The sequence below is a fragment of the Vespula vulgaris genome, chromosome 3 (assembly GCF_905475345.1).
Source record: "Vespula vulgaris chromosome 3, iyVesVulg1.1, whole genome shotgun sequence".
Taxonomy (NCBI): Eukaryota; Metazoa; Arthropoda; class Insecta; order Hymenoptera; family Vespidae; genus Vespula; species Vespula vulgaris.
The window spans coordinates 12,268,209-12,290,469 of NC_066588.1; the positions used below are offsets into that span (position 1 = coordinate 12,268,209).

Here is a 22,261-nt window from a genome sequence, read left to right on the forward strand (position 1 = left end):
AAAACGTCCTCTCCGTGATGTATTTCAAAATCCTTTTGCAGAGATTCTTTGGTGTCCTTTCTTTACTCAGGTATCTTTCCTATCAGCGGAAATCTATTTTTACCATTTCCTTACGCGTTATATATTATTATTAACATTTTTATTTTAACATACTAATCTTCATCCGTCTTTATAGTGACTTTGTAGACTGTAACGATAATATGAAAAAACTTTATTCTTTTTTTCTTTCTTTTTTGTTAACAGTCTTACAGATTATAATTATGCATAAGTAATACTCCATACTTCGTCAATAATTATGACTAGGAGTATTAATAAAAAACTAATAAGAAACTTCTAATCCTTAATAATAGGTAATAAGTGAGTATGAAGATATCTTCGTTACCTACATTCAAGTAAAGATGTTAAAGAAGTCAGCGCTGACATCTAGTGGATATAGCACAAAGTTGAATGCAGCATCAAATTTTATACGATAGAATAAATTTATAAAAGATATGAAATGAAGAGTATTGCGCTTATATAAAGTTTACAAATTTTATATATCGATAGTTAACGTTATCAAAAACATTTATGTTAATAGTTAATTATCGAATTCATAAGAAATAATAAAAATAAATGAATAAATAAGAACATTTGTTCAAATATTTTAATATATTAAAAAATATAAATATATCTGCTATTTTATTTATTTTTTCAACTTAAATTATCACGTACAAAGTAACTTTCACGTGAAGAGTAACATTAATCGATAGATGTAAATTTTCCATCTTTCTTTAGAAGAAGATCAAGGATAATATGAAGGTATAGATCGTCTCTTCTGGGAAATTTATTGTAAATTTAATGTGTTTCTGAGTAATCTAAGATTTCTATAAAATATTTTTAATAATAATCTATTGAAATAAGATAACTTTGAACTATAAGAGGCAAAACCATAAGTAATAATACATATTTAGGTAAAGAATAAATCGGATTAAATGAAATGAGCCTTGTTCCATAACAAATACTTGATAAAATTTATTCATTTCGCGTATCATTTGGTCCGATCAAAATCGCACCGTTCGATACATGCATTTCGTTCTTTCATCATATTTCCTCATACGCAAGCGCATGATTTTATTTTAATTTGTATACGTATGCCTGTGAGTGTGCTCTATACGTTAAAAAATATGTATGTTAATACTTACGTAAAACCTGCACATAAGACATTTATCTTGAAAAAAGTAGGTCTTCGCGTCAAACTCTTAATATGAGAATGCGCTTGTTTAAGGCACTATATGCCAGGAATATGATTTAGCATGTATGAGCATCGAAGGCGATTTGAATAGAATATACATATATAAAACAGGAAAAAATAAATGAAATTAATCAACGGCACCTTACAATTAATATTTCACCTATCTATTACAAAAAGAACGTGATCGTTTTCGATCAAAGTGAAGTACAAAGTACGTGATCCTGCACAGAAAGATGATTTTAACTTAAAATACGAAACGTATATTATCTTAAAAATAATTGGACGGCGGTTTAATCCTTAGGTTCAATCGATCCAATCGACCAAACTTGATTAAAAAACAAGACTTCGCCTGCTTGTTACAATATCGTTTTATAAAAATCTCAAAAAGAAATCATCGCAAAATATTCTTAGTTACAAGACTAAAAATATCGCGTATCTACAAGACGGTATAAATTCGAATAAATGCTTTGATAATGGCGAAATGATCTCGTTTATAAACTTACAAAAAAATTAACATAAATTCTACGATTGTACTTCCTACAACGGCATGAAACGTTCCAGCACGAAGTTGAGAAAATTATATCGATACTTTTCGAAACACGAAACTGATTTGAACGATTTTTTATGGCTGATTTAAAATTATTTTATGTGAATATTTAATATTACACCTGATGGTTTTTCCAATTACTTACGATATAGCAACATACTCATATGCGCATCTTATCAGAGCTATAATGTATCAATACGTTGCTAATCATAAGAGACATAAAAGTTTTGTTACTTATAGACGAATTTATAGAACATGGCCTATTTTCAGACGTTATACTTAATATTCTCATAAATAATTCTAACAAAATTAATAAATAAATGCAACCGATTAATAATAATCTTTTATGTTAATGACGAAATCATAATTATTCTTCTGTCATTGGAAATTCTTTCAAATAAGTAAACGTCATTTTGAAATTTCAGATTCCACGTGTCGATTCTTATCAGATATGGCGATTGAACGAATCGATCCGATGATCGATAGCGAATATCGTTCAAGCGTTATTTTAATCGTCTTCGCTTGATTTTCTCCTACTAAGTAGTCTATTGAAATTCACGGTTTTTAACCGTATAGTCGGCAGTAATTATTAGTTCGCTCGTTCTCACTCGTAATTGTTAATCCGAAACTCGTGAGAATCTGTTCTGAAAGACGAAAACTTCGTTTACGTCACGATTCATACTTTCAATTAATATATCCAATTGACTGGAACCCATTGATGTTCAGTGGCCAAAGCGTCTAAAGCTGCGATCACTTGTCTAAAGGTTTGATCGAAATCTTCGTTGACGATCACGAGATCGATGTATTTTTCGTAGGCCCTTTGTAAAGCCGCTGATTCCTCCAGAGTCGATTTTAAATCGTCTTCCTGTGATCATCGAATATATTGTTAATATTATTGCGTATCGCAGCACCGTAGAAAACAAAAATTTGTTCAAAATGTGTATCAACTACTATAAATGTAATACGATTGAAGATAACGATGATGCATCATGCAACACAAACCTCATATAAAGATGCAAGAGATTCTAGTGTTCTGGCCCTCCTCGAGCTGTACCTTATCGAACTCTGCCGGTCAAACTATTAAGCGAACATCAAATACATGTAAGGGATTAAATCAAATAGGATGATCAAGCTTAACATATAGTTGCTAAAATTTTTTAAATTAAAAAGAAAAGGAGATCGACGACTCTACAATAAAACAAATGCAATTATTTCTATGTGAAATACGATTAAATACTTTGGAAGAATCTTGCTTCGGAATTGCACAGATACGTCTAATATGCAAATGAGAGACGCTAATGATATCGATAATTAACTTAGGCTTTTGATTATTTTTTTGTTTAAACTTCTACAATGATATCATTTTCAATCTTAAACGCGTTGATAAAATTTACATGCAAGAAAAATAAACGTCGTTGTATGAATCATGCAATTGTATAATTAATGTTTCTAAAGTTATGTATACGAGGATTCATAGCAATGAAATATTTTACGAACACGTATCTTATTTTCAATCGGAAAATCATAATTATCATTTTGCAACATTTATAAAATGCAACGTCATCATGTATAGGAATAGACTACAATTCTACGACAAGGATAAAAATAAGAATGATAATTTCAAAATGACTAGATAAATAATTCGATCTAATAAATATTCTTCTTAACTTATAAAATGTCAACTTTCGTTTAATTATATTCTTTACGAATTAAAAATATTGCTCGGCTCGTATAGATACCGTCAGATTTCGACTGCTAGCTCCTGTAGATCTTCCAAGATCGTACAAGCTTTTTAATTGCTCCATTCCTGGTGCTGCTATGAAGATAACATAAGGCATAAATTCTGTACTATTATGAAGGATCTTCAATGCTGCAGGACTACAATCCAGGACACACATCTTTCCCGCTCTTATCAATTCTCGAACGGAGTCTAATTTTGTTCCGTACAAGTGACCACCATGTTCGCCATATTCCAAATACCGATGTTCTCTGATATCTCTTTCCATACTTTCTCTATCAGTAAACCAATAACTTTTTCCATCTTCTTCGAGAACCCTGGGAGGTCGGGAGGTATCTAAAAATATCAAAATAATTAATATTTGAAATAATAATAATTTTTTATAAATTAAAATAAATTAATAAAAAATGTTCATAATTTAAAATAATTATCATTTGAATTATTGTTAGTTTATCCGTTAAGTGTACGCAATATCATTTTGAAAAGATTTTAATGATAAAATCAATATCAATTAACTTTATTGTTTCCAATAACTCTATAAATTTCAAACAAATTACAAATAAGAATTGATATATTTCATTCATGCATCTTTATAGATCTCACTTATAATAATCATAACGATAAATGATTGATCTTCAAATTCTTACATGGTACGATCGTGCCAAATTTCTCTCGATCACTGTTTATTAGCCTGTTCTTCAACGTTCGTCTACCAACACCACGTGGTCCAACCAAAGCCAAAGTCTTACGTCTAAAAGGTGGCATCCTAGCAACTTCCTCGTAAAGAAGTAATTCAGCACCGTCGAATTCCCCGTTAGATTTCGACTGATACATCTTCCTCTTCTTTTTCTTAGAGATTCTCGTCCCACAAATGCTTATTTTGTGAACGAAATCTGCCTCAGGCGGAACGAAAGCCTTCCTCCGTTCTTCCAATTCCAAGGACGGTATAAGACCTGCTGAACTTAGCCCATCACCTTCGACTCTTCGCGCCTGCCACCAATTTGGATCGGCTTGGTCAACTATTTGAAGGACGTTACCTTTGTTAAAACGCAAACCAATCTCTTTACATGGTAAGAGAGTATCCTCTGACGGGTCGTAATCGAACAGAGCTCTCATGTAACACTGCAAAAACAAAGTTGGTTATTAATCGCATTGTATTTATTATACGCTCATTCGTTTTATTATTAATAATTATTATTAATTTCCAAGAACTCTAATAATCCTGTTATGTTAATGTTAACAAAAAAGATTTGTTTCTTTCGACATGCCGTCGAAGTAATTCAAACCAAAACGATCCAATGATTATGGAAGTATTCCTGTTTGTCAGAACTATGGATAATTATTCCAATTATAGAAACTACCGATAATTATCGCATAGATTATTTCCATTTCGATTGGAACTAAAGATATTACGTCGTCGAGTGAACGTAAAGAAAAAATGTATAATGTCTAAAGTTGTAGTTGTTGAGCCGATCAGCAGAGCGGAACAAATAACGTCATGCAATATGTTCGCTTACCGTGGACTTGAGCGGTCTACTGCCGTCATTAGCTATTCCAGGGGCCAATTTTAAAAAGAGATTCTCTTTAGCCTCGTGTATAGCCTGTTGCAATTCATCGGGATTGTGAACAGTCTTCCCGTTCACTTCCAAGATCACCTCGCCTATTCTTAAGAGTCTTTGTCTTGCTGCTGTGCTACCACCAAGGATCCTGGCTATTATCAAGTTGCCAGACTCGTCAACTTGCACTGTCAGACCCTGAAAGAATATCAAACTTTTAGTCGACTGTTTCGTTGAAATTATTTATCAAAGTTAAAACCAAATCGTTCGGGTTGGAATTCATTAATGAAACAAACATGGAATTCTGAACGTTTCATCGAAAGTCTGATCTTTGCAATGTACATTTAAATCGCGGGCGAAAGCTGTCTCTGAAAAATTAATACTTAAAAGAATTTTCTCCTTCTCGCATATTTCGAGTTTCTTGCTGTTTTCGGTAACGAAATACCAGATACAAGAGAGAATTAGAAAATCGAATTGCTGCTGGCCACATGGCACGAGATCGAAGCGAGAATAATAAACGTTTTCACTTATTTATGAACTGCATGTGGCATTTCCGTCTTTCCTTTTGACTCTAATTCTGAGAGAAAGAGAGAGAGAGAGAGAGAGAGAGAGAGAGAGAGAGAGAGTGAGACAGAGAAAGACCCGTCTGGCAAAGATTTTCAAAGTTTCTCTTCCCATTTTCGAGAAAGAAAGAAATAGAAAGAGAGAGGAGAGAAAGAGAAAGAGAGAAAGAGATACATTGATACTTGTTTCAAGGGAAGAGAAACTAAATTTTGACTCTAAGCTTTATTTTGAGAACTCCATAAAAAATCACATCTATGTAGATACTTGTATAGGAATCTCAAAAATTAGTATAATTTTTCTTTATAAAACACCTAGATAAATCACTAATAAGTTTTACATTAATATTGTTTCATTCTTAGATAGATTTACTAAAATACATTTTCTCCAATCCTATGGAATTTTCATAATATGAATCGTTATTTTCGAAAGTGCCGTAAAAGTCTGTTTTTGTATTGACTTTAATATCGATTAATAAAAATAAAATATCGATCTCTAGCTAAAATCAAATGAAGAATTTAAAAAAAGAATTAAACAAATTGAAGAAATAAAATTTTGTTGAAAAAATTCGAGTTACGTCCTTTTTCAAAAAATAACGGCTTATGTTATACGATGGTCTAAGAAATATTAATTATTTACCAATGGTTCGTCCGGTTGTCTTGTAAGTCCAACGACTCTCATGACTTCCGTCCTCTCGTCGGAAGGCATAACTAAAGATGGAATCGTTTCTGAAATCGGTGAAGCTTCCCTACGTTCCACGACAGCGTCGTGAGTCTCTAAGAGCGCCTTCAAGTGGGAGTTTCTCAACAGAGCTACCAATTCACGGCCGTTCTCGTTTCTATAGGACTGAAGCTCGTGGCAGACTTCGTCGACGATGTCACAAACAGAAGAACATACCGGTTCTACAGGGACCGGCGCGTCTTCGAGACGTTCCTGGACCTGAAAGTTAGTCAGAAGTCAGACCAAGATCCATTGAAAACAGGTTTTCGTTCGTAGCTTATACTCCAGCTTTAGTCACGGAGACAAGAGGAGAGTCTTGGATCTGAAGAACTCTCGATATCGATTGTGTTTAAGTAACTAACCCTTCAACTATTAAATATTTCTAATTTTATAGTTTCTTGATAACCCTAAAAAAAGATTATAACGTTTTTATCAGTGATTATCGGTTATCGTGATAATTTTTATTTAAAAATAAAATATATATATGTATATATGTGTAAAATAATTCATCTTCATTGGTTCAACATTATAATAGTTGTTTTAATCTCTAAAGTAGTTTTGAATACGAACTACTTTTCCAATATTAAGATAGCCCCGTGAGACTCATCTAGTCACTCTTACCGGTTGTGAAAGTTAGAACGGGTTTCCAAAGCCATTACGGTACGGCGAGATGCCATAGTTATCGTTTGCTTTTGTATTTTCATGAGAATAAGAGAACTCTAGTAATGATCATCGCGCAGCTGTATCAACGAATTTTTGTTTAATGACCTCACGTTATAGATAAAATGGCCTTTAGATAAAAGTCATTTATTATTCCCTATCTTCGAAATGTTGATAATACAAGCACATTTTTCACTCGATACATCTAATTAATAGAGAAAAAGAGAAATATTAATAATTTTTAAATCCTTAGAAAAAGAACGTATCGAAGAAGAACAAGGAAGGTGATGTCAATGAGGATTAATTGCATTAGACTTATTAAACTCTAGAGTCAATGTCTATGGTCAGGACCTGACTCGTGTCTAGAGTCAATAGAGAGTCACAATAATTATGGATTAATTACGAAAGTGGGTCATTCTCACCGCGCTTCGAAGCCACCTTCAAGAGGTAATTCAGCGAGAACAATGCTTTATAGCTAATGGATATTTCCTAAGGAATAAGTTTATCTGAAATGGCTTTTGATTTATTTAAATAGAATTAAACGATTTGAAATCAATCAAATATCGAATATGACAAGACTTTTCTAATCGGAAAGCTATTAAAAATATATAATCGTTTTTAATTAGAAAGTTATTAAAAATATATTCTAGACAAAGAGTCGTACGTATTGACGCAAAAGAAATCAAACGATATTTACACGACTTACAATTAAATTTGAAAGAGAAATCGATTTATCCAGAGAGACGGAGAAAGAAAGAGAGAAAGAGAAGAAGACAGACAGAGAAACGAGTTTGCATTAAAGCACGTTGAGAATATATTCGCGATTAGTTTTGGAACTTGATATCCTATTGTTTGTAAACAATTATTTGTTTATTCTACATAATCGATTTAACACAGGGTCGATTTTAAAACGTATGTACGTCTGCTATATTTCGCACAACAGATTTTGCGAGTATATTAAACATGTACTCGGAGATCCGATGATGACGATGACTCACCATTGAATCACGTTCATTCGCAATATATGTATATATGTATGTAAGTAAGTAAGTACATACTACGTACGATTGTACTGTACTGTAATATGAATGCCACGATCGACTAGACGTTGCGGTCATTTTTCTTAATCACGTTCTTTCACCATCGTACATTATGTATTCTACAAGAGTTATTATTCTTTGTCTCGTTATCAATAGGTTCTTAGTTTAAGAAAGATAAACGGCGTCTAAAGATTTCAAAATCACTAAATACGTGTTACCGGTCGTTCATTAGAAATTTGGCCCACGGAAATCGAGGTTTGAGGTTCTCGACATAAATCAAATTGTGGTGCACGGAATTCATCGACACGATTTATTCGTGGTTGCAAAATAAACGTTAATGTCGTTCCAACGCTTTGTCAGACGATCGAGGTAAACCGAATATGCAAGTATTCGAAGAAACGGTATGCGAGACATATGCGAGACATATGTTTGCTGGATTTGCCAATTTTAACGAGATCAAATTTATCATTGAACTTGATTTATCGAGGATCATTGTAATTTCTTTTTAAAAATAATTTGATAGAATTTGTAATGTATAATTTCATAGAATTCATAGCGTCTCTATAACTCGATCGATTTATTAAATTCGTATCTTTCGCGTTTAAACATATATATACATACGTATATATATATATATATAAAAGTAGAAATACTATTCAATCGAACTTTAGAACGTCTCTCTATCCTTCTCTTATTTCCGTACATTGCCTTTCACCATCCTTCTTTCGTTGTTTCCGAATCATTTGAAAATCCTCCTACACAATGTTAAACGTTCAGTAAAAGCACGTTCTAACATTTTGACTAAACATCGTGCTCGACACAATGTATATCACGTGTTTCTTGGATTGGTAAACTTTTCACTCGCGATATTCGTTTGATCGTAATCCACTAGATACAACTTTCATTCTATTCCCTGTTCACCAGCCATTATTGCACGTAGCCACGGAAATGATCTCACGATACGTACGTACATACATCTCCGTATTTACTGTAATATACTTTACCGTACACGATATATCATATACGATATTTCTCTTGTAATTTCGCTCGAATGATTTTTCTCTTTACCTCTTCTATCCAACGAATCAACAATGATCGCTTCTAATGTACCGACGCGCTCACTTGAGAAAAACGAAACGACTACTGCGGATATCCTGGGAAGTTTCTTTAACGTTGGGTCTTCGTTCAACTGGACGTAGTTGGTTGAAACGAGTCAGTGGCCTCGATGAAGAGCAACGTACAACGTTGATATTGATCGACGTCGTTTTTGTAGATAGGACGAGTTAACGTTCACGTTATAGAGTATATACTATATAGAGTACACTGTTTTAACACCAGGACAAAGGTCTCCTTTTCGTTTCGAGGACAAAAGGGTTTCGTACGAGAAAAGAGAAACGAGAAAGAGGAAGGAAGGAAGCAAGGGAAGAAAGAAAGAAAGAATGAAAGAAAAGAATGTCTTGTAAAAGAGGTGTACGCTGAGGTAGCAGCGTCTGAAAACTGCCGCGCCTACTACTGACGTTTTTCCCCTCCGCGTAGGCAGCCCGTTCAGTACGTTCGACTTTCTGAAACAGGTGGGGGCCCTTCTTCTTCTCCTGCTTTGCCACGACTCTCTGGCATGCGACGCACCGCTACGTTCGCATACGACATGGACAACAGGGACGTATAAAATATTCTCCAGTGCCATGAGATGGTTTACGAATTTTTCTTTTTCTTTTTCTTTTTCTTTTCCTTTTTCTTTTTCTTTTACGTTTTCTTTCTTTTTCTTTTTCTTCTGTTTTCTTTCTCCTTTCTTTCGCTCAAGAGAAAATTTTAAATGATCTTCTTCAATTTTTTATGTCTTTTTTTTGGTTTTCTTTTTGCAAACTAATTACGTTGCCATTAATATCGTTCGTTTAGAGAGAACGATATCGACGAGATCGAACAACAGGTAGCCGCACGAGTAAAACTTTAATTTTCTTTGTATAGAGCGATTTTTTTTCTTTTTTTTTTTACTTTTTATTACCAAAGTTCGTGAAAATGTATATCATTCTATGTGAAAACAGGATTACGTGTGTAGATTTTTCAGATGACAGGGAAGAGGGGAGAGGAAGTCAATCATTTTGATCAAATTAGTTTTCAAGCGACGATAGGAAAATATTTGTGAAATTCAATGATATCTATAAGCGTGAGGACAATTTTTTAATATTTCTTTCAAAAAACGTAAATTTGTTTCAATTCTTATTGTTTGAGAAGATGTTGACCTATGGCACTATGACAGAGTAGTTACGTTCCTGTTACAAATACAATCGAGGAAGGAAGTTACATACGCGCACGTTCTCCCCATAGCTCTCCATCGGTGATTGCAAAAGCCGGCTCTTCGCTTGAAATTACATCGTCTTGTATACACGTCTACTCTTTTACATATGTGTGTATGAAAGAGAAAGAAAGAGAACATGTACACGTGTCTCTCTCTCTCTCTCTCTCTCTCTTTCTCTCCCAACCTCCCTCTGTTTTTCTCTTTCTCTCTCTTTCTCTCTTTTTCTCCCTCTTTCTGTCTTTCTCTATCTATCTATCTGTCTTTCATGAGAAGTGCGCATGTCGTGTTCTCTTTAAATTCGTGCGCGCGCGAGCAAACTAACGCCTACGCCACGCGGAATAGGCGCCTAAGACGATCGGGTCAATCAACGAAGTTGACGGGGTCAGATCCCATTACGCGGATATGACCGAGGATGAGCAACGCGATTTTTTATCTGCAACTTTAAAGATATTAAAGCATTTTTAATTTGGAGACAGATATTCTTTTTAATCGAGGTATTTTTTTATTCGTCGATCGAAAGAAATTAAAAAGAAAAATTTTGATTGAATTAACCATGTGACGAAGTTGACGAGGTCAGATCGCGTTACGCGGATATTACCGAGGATGAGCAACGCGATTTTTTATCTGCAACTTTAAAGATATTAAAGCATTTTTAATTTGGAAACAGATATTCTTTTTAATCGAGATATTTTTTTATTTGTCGATCGAAAGAAATTAAAAAGAAAAATTTTGATTGAATTAACCATGTGACGAAGTTGACGAGGTCAGATCGCATTACGCGGATATTACCGAGGATGAGCAACGCGATTTTTTATCTACAACTTTAAAGATATTAAAGCATTTTTAATTTGGAGACAGATATTCTTTTTAATCGAGGTATTTTTTTATTCGTCGATCGAAAGAAATTAAAAAGAAAAATTTTGATTGAATTAACCATGTGACGAAGTTGACGAGGTCAGATCGCATTACGCGGATATTACCGAGGATGAGCAACGCGATTTTTTATCTACAACTTTAAAGATATTACAGAATTTTTAATTTGGAAACAAATATTTTTTTATTCGTCGATCGACAGAAATTAAAAAAAAAATTTTGATTGAATTAACCATGTGACGAAGTTGACGAGGTCAGATCACATTACGCGGATATTAGCGAGAACGAGCAACGCGATTTTTTATCTGCAACTTTAAAGATATTAAAGAATTTTTAATTTGGAAACAAATATTCTTTTCAATCGAGATATTTTTTTATTCGTCGATCGAAAGGAATTAAAAAGAAAAATTTTGATTGAATTAACCGCGTGACGTAATACGACTTATTCGATAATACCTTGATATATATTATATTTGGTATCGAATAAGAATATTATCAAATTAAAAAATAATCTAATAAAAAAAAGAGGAATAAAGAAAATAAAGAGATCGAATGAATAAAGAAAATAAAGAATAATAAATAAGAATATTATCAAATAAGAATCAAGCACAAACGTATCTGTTAAAATTCGAGAAGAGAATATAAGCTTGAAATTCTTTCTTCATTTTCTTTTTTTTCTGTTTTTCTCTTTTTCTCTCTCTTTTTTCTCTTTTTTAAGTCTCACCGCACGCCATGCATCGAGGGGGACTTATTTCCTGTCCATTTCCATTTGTATTTCGGCCTCAGAATGTCAATGATTTCGTTAGAACGACGGAGAATGATTATGTCCGATAATTATATATGAAACTTTCACTCCTGTCATTTGAACTTAACTTTACTCTCTCATTACCCGAGAATTCTGTTATAATGATCGAAATTATTCTAATTAGCGGACGTTTATTCTGACGTCACGAGTAATCCATTTTCTCTTTTCCGTCGTTACCCAATAATCAAGATACAGTTGGCACTTACTAAGGAAATACTCTACAATATACGTGTAATATGTAAAATTTCACATAATTTATAAAACTCTTTTTTAAATTATCATAGAGAGTACAATAAACGTAATTCCTGTTTAATAATGATCGAATTAAATCTTTATCGAGATTTTGATATACACCGATATAAGAATAAAATGTAGAGTAATTCTGTTAGAAAATGGAAGAAAAACGTGTCGACAGGATAGATCAAAGAAAAATTATGTCTCACTTTCGGCAGTTCTTTTTTGTTTTCTTTCTCGGCTTTTAACCAATTATCCGCTCAAAATGGAAGAAAAGCTTTTCGAATATCTCGATGACTTTTCGGCAAAAGTGTGTTGATATCCTGCCGAGTTCGTCAACGCCCTTTCATTGTTAAACTAACCCAGGTTAGACTCGGAAACGGAGAACCGACTTAACGACTTCTTAACACCAGACACGCATCGGACGCTTCTCTTTTTCTTTTACCTGCTTCTTTTTTTTTTTGAATATCGTAACAGCAGGTACGAGCTTCGGAATGTGGTGGACTCGACGTCGAGACAGGTGACTCGAAGAAACGTGTGAGCTCGTCTTTAAAAAGACTCTTGAGAAAACTTTCGAATGGGTGAGATGTATGCACTCGTACACTCATATGTATATATATATATATCTTCTATATTATAGGTTGACTAGAAAGTTAATGTTACATTATCACAAATAAACTTAAAACGGAGAAGAAATCTCTTGAAAATTCTCTGCTAAATAAAATATCGTCTGTTTCGCGTTCACGATAACACGGATTCTAGATGAGGATTTAAAAATAATAAAGTATTCTCCGAGTGTTTGTGTATTTAAATTTCAAACTATGGTTATGGTGATAATACGAGGTAGACCATGGTTAACAACGTTGAATGTTTCGTTTGAGAGCTTTTCTAGTCTTTTTCCTTTTTTTTTTTTTTGCTTTTCCTTTTTATTTCTTCCTTGATGCCGTTCCAAGCTAATAAACGTAATGTCTCTTTCGCGATAAAATTCATGGAAATTCAATTTACGAGTAGTGCTTGAAAATTAAACGAGTTTGAGACGAATAGTTTCCATCAAAAAACGATTCGTTACTGATGAAATATCGATTCTTTATTAAATTCTTTAGTCAATAAATTTTCATTTTGCGTTTTACATTATTTATATAATAAACAGGGTCGCTAACTATTCGTAATACATAAACCAAAATTTTTCTTCTCAAATGTTGAAATGGTTACACATCTAAAGGTAATCAAGTTGCATGGTTTATTCCGTATACTATCCATTTCGTTTTACCGTTTCATTTAATAGATCGTAATTTTTACGTTTTACGAGTAAGTCGGGGTATGTTATTTCAAATTGATGATATTCTTTAACTCGACCATCCTCATAAATTTTTATATGTATATTTTCTTTCATTCATTTAGAATTTTCTTTCGGCTATCAAACGATATTTGGATTTCTGTCAGCGGTAATAGTTTTTAATAAAAGAAACTTTTGATGGTTTTTATTTTCCTTTTTCAGGGAGTTCCCTAAAGCGTGTCGTGATTGAAATAACGTGAAAAACTGCTCTTGTAATAGTGGTACGTTATAAAGCAAAGAAAAATGAAAAAGAAAAGAGAAACACTCGACGCTTCAAAAAATTTCTGCCACGCGTATCTCTCGTGACGTACATAAGCATTCTTTTCCGTTTTCCGTGGAATTCGAAAGAGTAAGAAAATAAAAAAGACAGTGTTTATGTTGAACTAAATTCGTCACGAGTTTCTTTCACATTTGCCGTATTCCTTTCTCTGTTTTGTCTTTCATCCTACGTTCCTAGTTTATTTTTGTAACATCTAAATTTAGGATAATTTCTCAACATTTCGAATGTGATCATTTTTTGTAATGATTAAGTCAAAATTTTCGTTCTGTTGAAATAGATTTAAATTTAGGAATCATCGATTACTGAATGTAGAATTATAGAAAATATTTTAGAGAATAAAAAACGATTACGTTCGAGACAGCTTCTAACTGTATCATACTGATTTTTTGAAAAAAAGGTTTCGTGTCCTCTTTACTATACTACGACTTTTACTATACTTATTTTTGAAAATGGACACTGCGGGTTATCGATTGAGCGTGAGAATGATGAAGCAAATCGATTTCAAAAAGAAAATACTTCTGACACAATGATATGTCTAAACGTTTGTCTGATTGAACAGAGGAATCACTAATTAATCAACTTTTCACCTGGTAAAGGAAATTTCGAATGATTAAAAAAGAACAAAAAAGAAAAAAAAGAATAGATACAAAGAAAGATGATTACTGTCGCGTCAATCGGTTATCCTGTTTTAATCAATCACAGGAAGAGATAGAAAGCATCACGTAATCAATCAAAAACGTCGACAAATAGTCATCATCCCGAATGTAAAAATAATTTCAACGATCTTAAAATACAACACTCATGAGACCAACGATTAATTCTAATATAGATAAGCTGATTAAACGTGACATTTCGTTAATTGAAACAAAAAAGAAGTGACCCTAGATAATTAGGTATCCTCGGAACAATAGTTCGTTATCTTAATCATTAACTTTGTTGAGAAATCTTTGGAACATTAAACGATAAGTACATACATACATACATACATACATACATACATATATATATGTATATATATACATACACGGATGAGAAGATCGCCGGCAAAAAAAAAAGGACAAAAAAAGAAATCATCAGAGATGAAGACTCACCTTAACGAGAGAAGTTACAACAGGGCTGTCGAGGAGACCCTTAAGAAAGAGCAGATCCGTGTCGTTGGCCACTTTTCCCAGTTCCTCGAGATTTTCACGTACGTGCATGAACGCGGCTGGAACAGTAACCGCGTACTTTTCCATAACTTGTTTCGAGGTTATGTGTGCGAGACAATAATGGTAGCAGTAGCAGCAATAGCGACAGCAGCTACAACGAGGGTGGCAGCAGCAGTAGCAGCAGCTACGAGAGAGGGTGGAAAATGGGGGATCGCAACGATAATATCTCTCTCTCTTTCTTTCTCTCTCTCTCTCTCTCTCTTTCTACCCCTCTTTACCAATCCTCGGGCGTGGCCATCTTCCGGACCAAGGATCAATATTAGAATAGCTACAGGTGGCTAAGGCACCACGCGTTTTATTCTTCGAATTAGAACGCTCGATATTTTTTATTTCTGTCTGTTTTTTTTTCTTTTTCTTCTTTTCTCTTTGATCGTTATTGATCACCCATTTTTTGTTATCTCTTTTTAAGAAAGAAGACAAGATAGCGAATATATACGTTCGAAGCGTTTCCTAGCTCTCATTAGCACGTATTTGGATCAAGGTTTCAAGGTCTTTCAAGTATTGTGCTATATACTAATGATAGAGTTCTAAGTGCTTTTCTATTAGCATTGCGTGTTATGTCGCTGTCGAGTGAGTGCATTAGTATGACGTACGAAGCTTTGTTTTCGATTATCGATATATGTATGTATATAGAACTAGTTAAGGAGGTTGCAACGAGATGTTAATTAGAACGGTTCCCTTCGAAATATGATAACTTAATTTCTTGTTGTTTATGGTAATGAAAACGATAGGACGGAAACCTTAGGCGATGTTTTATACCTAACTCTTTCGTTGTACTATGTATTCTAGTGTTACTACGGTTTCATACATCTCGAAAGGTGTTTCAGGAGTAACGGGATAAAATTTCCCGCTGTCCGTTATCGTATTTCGTCCTTTTTTTTTTAACTTTACCTATCTGGATATTAAAGTTCATACAGTAGGAATGTTTCCCGTTTCAAACACATTTCATATATACGCTATGAGGGATCATTTTCATATACATACATTTTTTATATACGCTAGGAGGATCATATCTTGATTGTTTCTATCGGATAATAAGCAATTAGGATTATTGTAAATTTCTTATTCCATCTATCTTTCTATATTTGTGTATTTATATATATATATTTTTTCTTTTTTCTCATGATGAATTTAAATCGTTTAAAGTTCTATGCAATCTTCTTATGGTATGCCTTACATAAAAGCACGCTGTGAAATAACTTATGAGATTGTCTTTTATTCGTGGAAGTAGAGTTGAATAAAATATATTTCGAAGTAATGTATAGCAAACTCATGGAAATGAATCGTTAGAATATTTTTATAGAAAAGAGCAACGATATATTTATATATCTTATGTCGTATGAATGATTAAAGCGCACCGATGTACATACATACAGTGCATCGATGAACCCGAGATAGGTAAGTAAGTAAGTAAGTAAGTACTTAAGTATTATGCACATGCTAGTATTGCATATTCGTATCGCATGTTCGTGTTTCATAATCTAGCGACCTGGTTTTCGTGACGATAATAATGTTAGGTATATACGTTAGCTCGAGATAACATCTACAAGAAGCAAGCTCCTTTCTTATTTTTCACGTTTACAAGTAGACGGGGAATGACCGAAAATAATAATTATTATTATTGCGATCTTCGATCGAAGACTGATTGTAAGAGAAATATATTTACGAAGGTGAAAGAATAAATAGAATGATAGAGATGAGACCAAAGATAATATTTGTACTCCACACCCAGACGATATATTTAAGAAAGAAATTCCTTCGTTCGAAGAACGTGCGTCGAGCGGAAGTTATGGGAAATATTTTTATGGTTTTGATTTCAGAGAATCACGATTGCGTTATTTTGCTGATTATCTTTTTCATTCATATATATATATCAATATATATATATATATATATATATATATATATATATATATATATATTATATGTATATATAGATATATCCTTTTAGAGTTTTTAGAATTTTTCAGTGCGTTCGTTAAGTCATTTTGATGTTATGATACATTAAATGACATTTTATAATGTTTATTTTCTACGAAGTTATTTATATTACCGTTTTCGACTTGATACATTTTCGTGCCATTGACGGCATCCATGCTAGCCAGTAATCGACGATCCTCGATCTTTTCTTTCCTCCCGAAGAAAACCATTTTGGAGATGTTCACCTTGCAGGTTAACATAAACTTGTTATATTCAGTTTTCTTGCGTATATACGTTGTGCCAACACATAAAAGAAAATACGCATATAAATCGTTATTTTAACGAAGCTATAGTTCAAATTTATCGATCATTGCTTTCATACTTTGATAAAATATGTCACTTAAAATTACGACTGCCACATGTTCCGGGACACTGAAATTCCTTTTAAAAGAATCGTCACTTCTTAATTAAAAAAATTGTCCTCTTCCATGATCAATCTCTGTTATCGAATCCTTTTGAACGATCACTTTCATCTTCTTGAGAATGAAAACATCGAGTAAGTAAGAGTAGTAGAACTTGCGAGTAGAAGAAAATGGTGGGAGAAGTTGAAAGAAACGACGTTTTGTTCTGCCACTGCTTTCCTCGTTACCTCCTTACGGTGAATGGAGAGACTGTCTTATACCTGACTGGGCCTGAGGCCCCGTGGTCTAGGCGCCAGGACTGAAAGCGACACCCTACGGAAGTGTGTGCACCTTGAGAAAGTTCGCGCGCGCATCGGACACTATAAAGATGGTATCAACAAAAACCCATCGCGTGTCGATCGATTTGTGATCGACACCAATTCGTCACACGTTTTTCGAACATAGATCTCTTTCATCGCGATTATTTATATCAAAAAAGGAAAAAAGAAAAGAAAGAAAAAAATTATACAAATTTTAATCGACATTTATATCAAAAGTTTCACCGTATGGAATTTCGTTGCACTGTTGACAGCTTACGATAAGAGAAATAAAAAAAAAGATAAATAAGAGAAGAGAGGAACAAAAACTGAAGAAAATAGAATTATTTTCGGAGAGGCTCGAAAAGAAATGAAACCTTAAGCGCCACCGGCTTCAAACTGCCGACAGAGATTCGAGACTGCGAGAAGGGTCGATGGATTCGGAAACGAAGCAGCTGCTCTTTGAATATCTTTGGAGGGGAGAAATAAATCGAGAAGGAAAGAATGAAGACAAGAGGGGGAGAAGGTGGAAGAGAAACATCGTGGAAACAGTGATAGAAACGATACACGAAAAGCCAGACGTCTCGTACACGTTTAAAATCTACGAAGAGCTTTGCCTTTAGAGAAAAGAAATCTTCTCTTATGTTGTTTCACTAATAACCCGAAATTTTTTTCTTTCAAGGTTATTGCAATTTTTTTTCGAATTTTAATAAGAAATACGATCTACGCGTCGCGTTGCTTGTTTTATGAAAACAAAGAATTTTGTCGAATAACAGGTAAATATATATATATATATTATATATTATATTAATATATATAAACATTTATATATATATGATATATAAATATATATATTTATTATTTATAAACTCATATATATATATATATATATATATACATATATAGGTGAATTTTGAATAACACCATTAAGTATTTTTTTCATTTCTTCTACAATTCGATTGATTTATTAATATTTCTTATAAAATATCTACAACATTTATGAATTTCATTTTATCTACATAAATAATTGTATTCTAGATCTCTATGTATACATACGAACGTGCATTGTTTAATTCATCGAGTTTTATGAAAAGCATAGTTTCGGAAATTTTTTTTTTCTTTTTTAGTAAACCAAGGTAGATTACATAGTAGAACGTTTCGGGGTTTCAAAACGAAGGCTATGTTTATTTTACATGGAGAATGTAGACAAAGGGGTATTTTATTGCGGATTCTTCTATAAATCCACTTTTCAACCGAGGGTAAACCATTCGACGATATTTCATAAATTCTAAAGCTAAATTCGATTCAAGATTCAACTGTTAAAAAAATTCTACGATATGTTTGTTAGAGATATCAATTTTTGACAGTACCATTCTATGGTATCGTCAAAAAAATATGGTATATAGGTTACACATATCAAAAAATATATAGTTACTAGGTAATCCAAGACTTTGTAATCTGATTCACAAAGCTACAATTCACAAATGAAATTAAAAAGAGAGAAAACGAAATATTATCCTAACGAGAATTTCTTTTCAACAAAGTGACATGATCGATTAGAACAAGATTGAAATACGGTAGAAGCGTTTCGCAACAAGGGTCTCTTTCTGATCAATCGATTTTTCAATTCGCGAGAGAACACGTGCATGGATATCGATCGTCCGACACTATAGACAACTTAGTGTGTCGAAGACCTTGAAGATCTACGCGATTATTATAGAATATTCAGTACTTCTTCTGCGTATAATAAATTTAATCATCGTTGTTTCGCTATCGTACTAGAACCATTGGTACCTTCCTTTTTTTTTTCTCTCTCTCTCTCTCTCTTTTTCTGAGAAAATAATAAGAAAAGAGAAAGAATCCAATAAAGAAGAAAGAAAAAAAGAAGAAAGAAAAAAAAGGACAAGAAATAAAAGATCAATCGATCGAAAAATCCTCTTACTAAGGTGCAGAAAAAAAAAAGCATAAAAAGCTCTAAAGAATTCGGATTTCAAAGAAGAGAAATTACTCACCCGAAGTGGATTTGAAGTGTCCAAGACTATCTTTCCTTTGCACGATAGAGGATATCGCGGAACATCCGCAGATATCCTCGATGACGTCTCTTTTTGACGTCATTTCTCGCTCGATAAGTTTGTCGAGTGAGTCGATTGGCATCACCGTTTTATCTCGATGCTACTCGAACGATCCATTCGAATTCTAAAGGATCTCGTGGTTTCCTTGAGAAATCGGTCACTCGAAAACATCCTCATACCGTTTGTACAGCCAGCTTCCTTTTTGATGACCTTTCGATGGATATTGTACCGATGGTAACCGAGCCGAAAATTCGCGAAGAGATTCGATTCGCGATAATGATGAAACACTGATCAACCAGAAGCAACAAACGACGAAGACGACGACGACAACGACGTAAAGCTCGAATGAGTGCGTATATAATGGTACGAAGCGTGTCGGAAAATGGCGGAAGTCCAAGATCGAGGTCTATTCATAGATCCTCCGTGACGTGTTACGTATCGAACAAGTATTTTCGAAGATTTTCGTCTTTTCGTGGTAGTTTCCAAAATCTTCTTCTTCGGCCGAAGAGAGAGAAAAGAAATAGAATACGAAGGACGAACGGAAGGATTAAAATATAGGAGAAGGTATATTGATCTCGAAGAGAAGCTAAAGAAGGAAGAAGAAAAAGAAAAGAAGGTGTTCGAGAAGGAGAACGATCGAATCAGTCCGCGCGTACTCGTTGACTCTCTGTCAGCACTTGTACTCTACGTTGTGCTACCAAGGGGGTGGCTTTTCCACCCTCTCTTTCTCTATCCCTCTGTCTTTGTCTCCTTCTCTCTCTCTCTCTCTCTCTCTTTCTCTCTTTCTCTCTCTCTCTCTCTCTCTCTTTCTCTCTCATACTGTATCTCCTTGTTTCACGCAAGCTAGTGGTTCCTCGACTCGTGGCAACGTGAATACCTGCTTATATCCATTCACGATCGATCGATAGTAAAACGCGACCACGAAAGGGTGCTGCTCGTAATCCGTATATTCGCCTTTTGAACCTCTTCCTTGTGTGTGCTCTAGCGATTTCACCTCGCGATAACACTTCGGACCATCCGCGTGTGCTAAGGATCGATTTTTCGAACTATCTTACGATTTGAAACAACTAAAATTTTGATCTACGTTTTTTATTTCATTCAAAATTTTGCATTTAATTTTGTACGATCTTCTTTATTATTATCAAGTATCTATGCTTTTTTTATAAATTTTTTTTTTATTTATTTAGTGATCTATTTTATAATATAGATTGATTAAAGATTTTCGATCAGATGATCTAGTTTAAAGATTTATTTATTTATCGTTTTGAGGAAACATCTTGCTTTGGCTCTAATATCGTTTTTTTAATACGTGAAAGAGCATAGAATTATTTTCTTTGTTAGTACGCTCAACTGTTTTTGGAAATTAACTAATACTAATTAATTAATAATTTTTTTACGATTATTATTTTATCTTTTCTTGTTTAATATAATGTATCTTTCGTTTTATAGGTATAGCCATCTTGTGGTAAGTAAGGCAAACTAAACGTAGCAGACGAAGACGGAGAACAGGTTGCCTACCGTGAGGCTTAAGGCCTATCGGTAACTGGTTTTAGATGATCATTTTTAATAGCTCGATTTATGATGCCAAGATGGCAGTAGTGCCTTTTTTCGTTTATTACAATTGATGGAATTGATCTATAGAATTATATTTCCGGTCTATTTTAAAATAGATGATATTCATTTAAAAACCTATAAATTTTACAATCTATCTATAGAATTTAAAGGGGGCATTTACGTTGTATTTTGTGTATATATACATATGTATATTTTTATAGTTTTATTCATATGTATATATATATAGTTTTATAGCATTTTTTTCTGAACCCACTATTTTTTATTTCAACTCTTTTTTATCAATCGTTAAAAACTAATGATAATCATGTTTATAATTATAATGCTCCATATGATTCATGATTGACAGAAAATTAGCTTTGTCGAACATACATTGTGCTTACCAAATAGATAATCGAGTGCATTAGCAGACCATAACGAATCTATTTGCATTGCAACATCATTTTTAATCAAATCAGCAGGCTTCTAGAGTAATGAGCCAATTTGTTTACTCGAGTTAAGCATATACTCGTTGAGTTCGGTTAAACCTTTGACCGGAATCTTTATGCATATAAGAATATTTTTTTAATCGATTAATATCAATATAATCGATTACTTTCACAGATTGGATTTGACGATCAATGATCCAATAATGTTATCATTTACAATTTATTCACAATAATTAATAGATTGCGTAATGCGTTTGACCGACATTTTCGCCGCTGACTTTCAATTGCACTTGTGAAAGGTTCAACTCTGATACGTAACGTTACAACGACGATGATAACGATGATCGGTGATAATAGGTTCAACGATGACAGCAGGAATGAAACGGCTGGTAAGTTTTCCCCTCCTCTTATACTTTGTCACGTGTCACGGATAGAAAGCGAAACGAAGGGTCAGTAAGCTACGAAT

The 22,261-nt window shown here is 33.5% G+C and overlaps 1 protein-coding gene across 7 annotated transcripts; it reads right to left on the bottom strand.

Annotated features, from left to right (window-relative positions):
- Positions 1-983: 983 nt before the first annotated feature.
- On the bottom strand, positions 984-20,455 carry LOC127062267 (MAGUK p55 subfamily member 2). Of its 7 annotated transcripts, none has more exons than XM_050990158.1 (8): positions 19,736-20,454; positions 14,969-15,084; positions 6,273-6,572; positions 5,034-5,270; positions 4,164-4,638; positions 3,518-3,852; positions 2,781-2,855; positions 984-2,643 (listed from the first exon to the last, which is right to left on the bottom strand). In XM_050990158.1, the coding sequence occupies exons 1-8, from the start codon at positions 19,875-19,877 to the stop codon at positions 2,467-2,469; spliced, it is 1,857 nt and encodes a 618-aa protein (XP_050846115.1). In that variant the 5' UTR covers positions 19,878-20,454; the 3' UTR covers positions 984-2,466. The 7 variants fall into 7 exon arrangements, with proteins under 7 accessions (XP_050846115.1, XP_050846116.1, XP_050846117.1 ...); XM_050990159.1 differs by lacking the exon at positions 19,736-20,454 and adding an exon at positions 17,139-18,160; XM_050990160.1 differs by lacking the exon at positions 2,781-2,855 and having other exon boundaries at positions 19,736-20,455.
- Positions 20,456-22,261: the final 1,806 nt, after the last annotated feature.

Bases quoted from the DNA above. Each gene is read 5' to 3' on its own strand.
- LOC127062267 (XM_050990158.1), bottom strand. From the start codon at position 19,877: ATGCCAATCGACTCACTCGACAAACTTATCGAGCGAGAAATGACGTCA. The intron at 6,573-14,968 runs GTGAGTCTTCAT...ACTAACTTTCAG, and splicing joins TTGTAACTTCTCTCGTTAAG to GTCCAGGAACGTCTCGAAGA. The intron at 2,856-3,517 runs GTATCTATACGA...TTCGCTTAATAG, and splicing joins CTAGCAGTCGAAATCTGACG to TTTGACCGGCAGAGTTCGAT.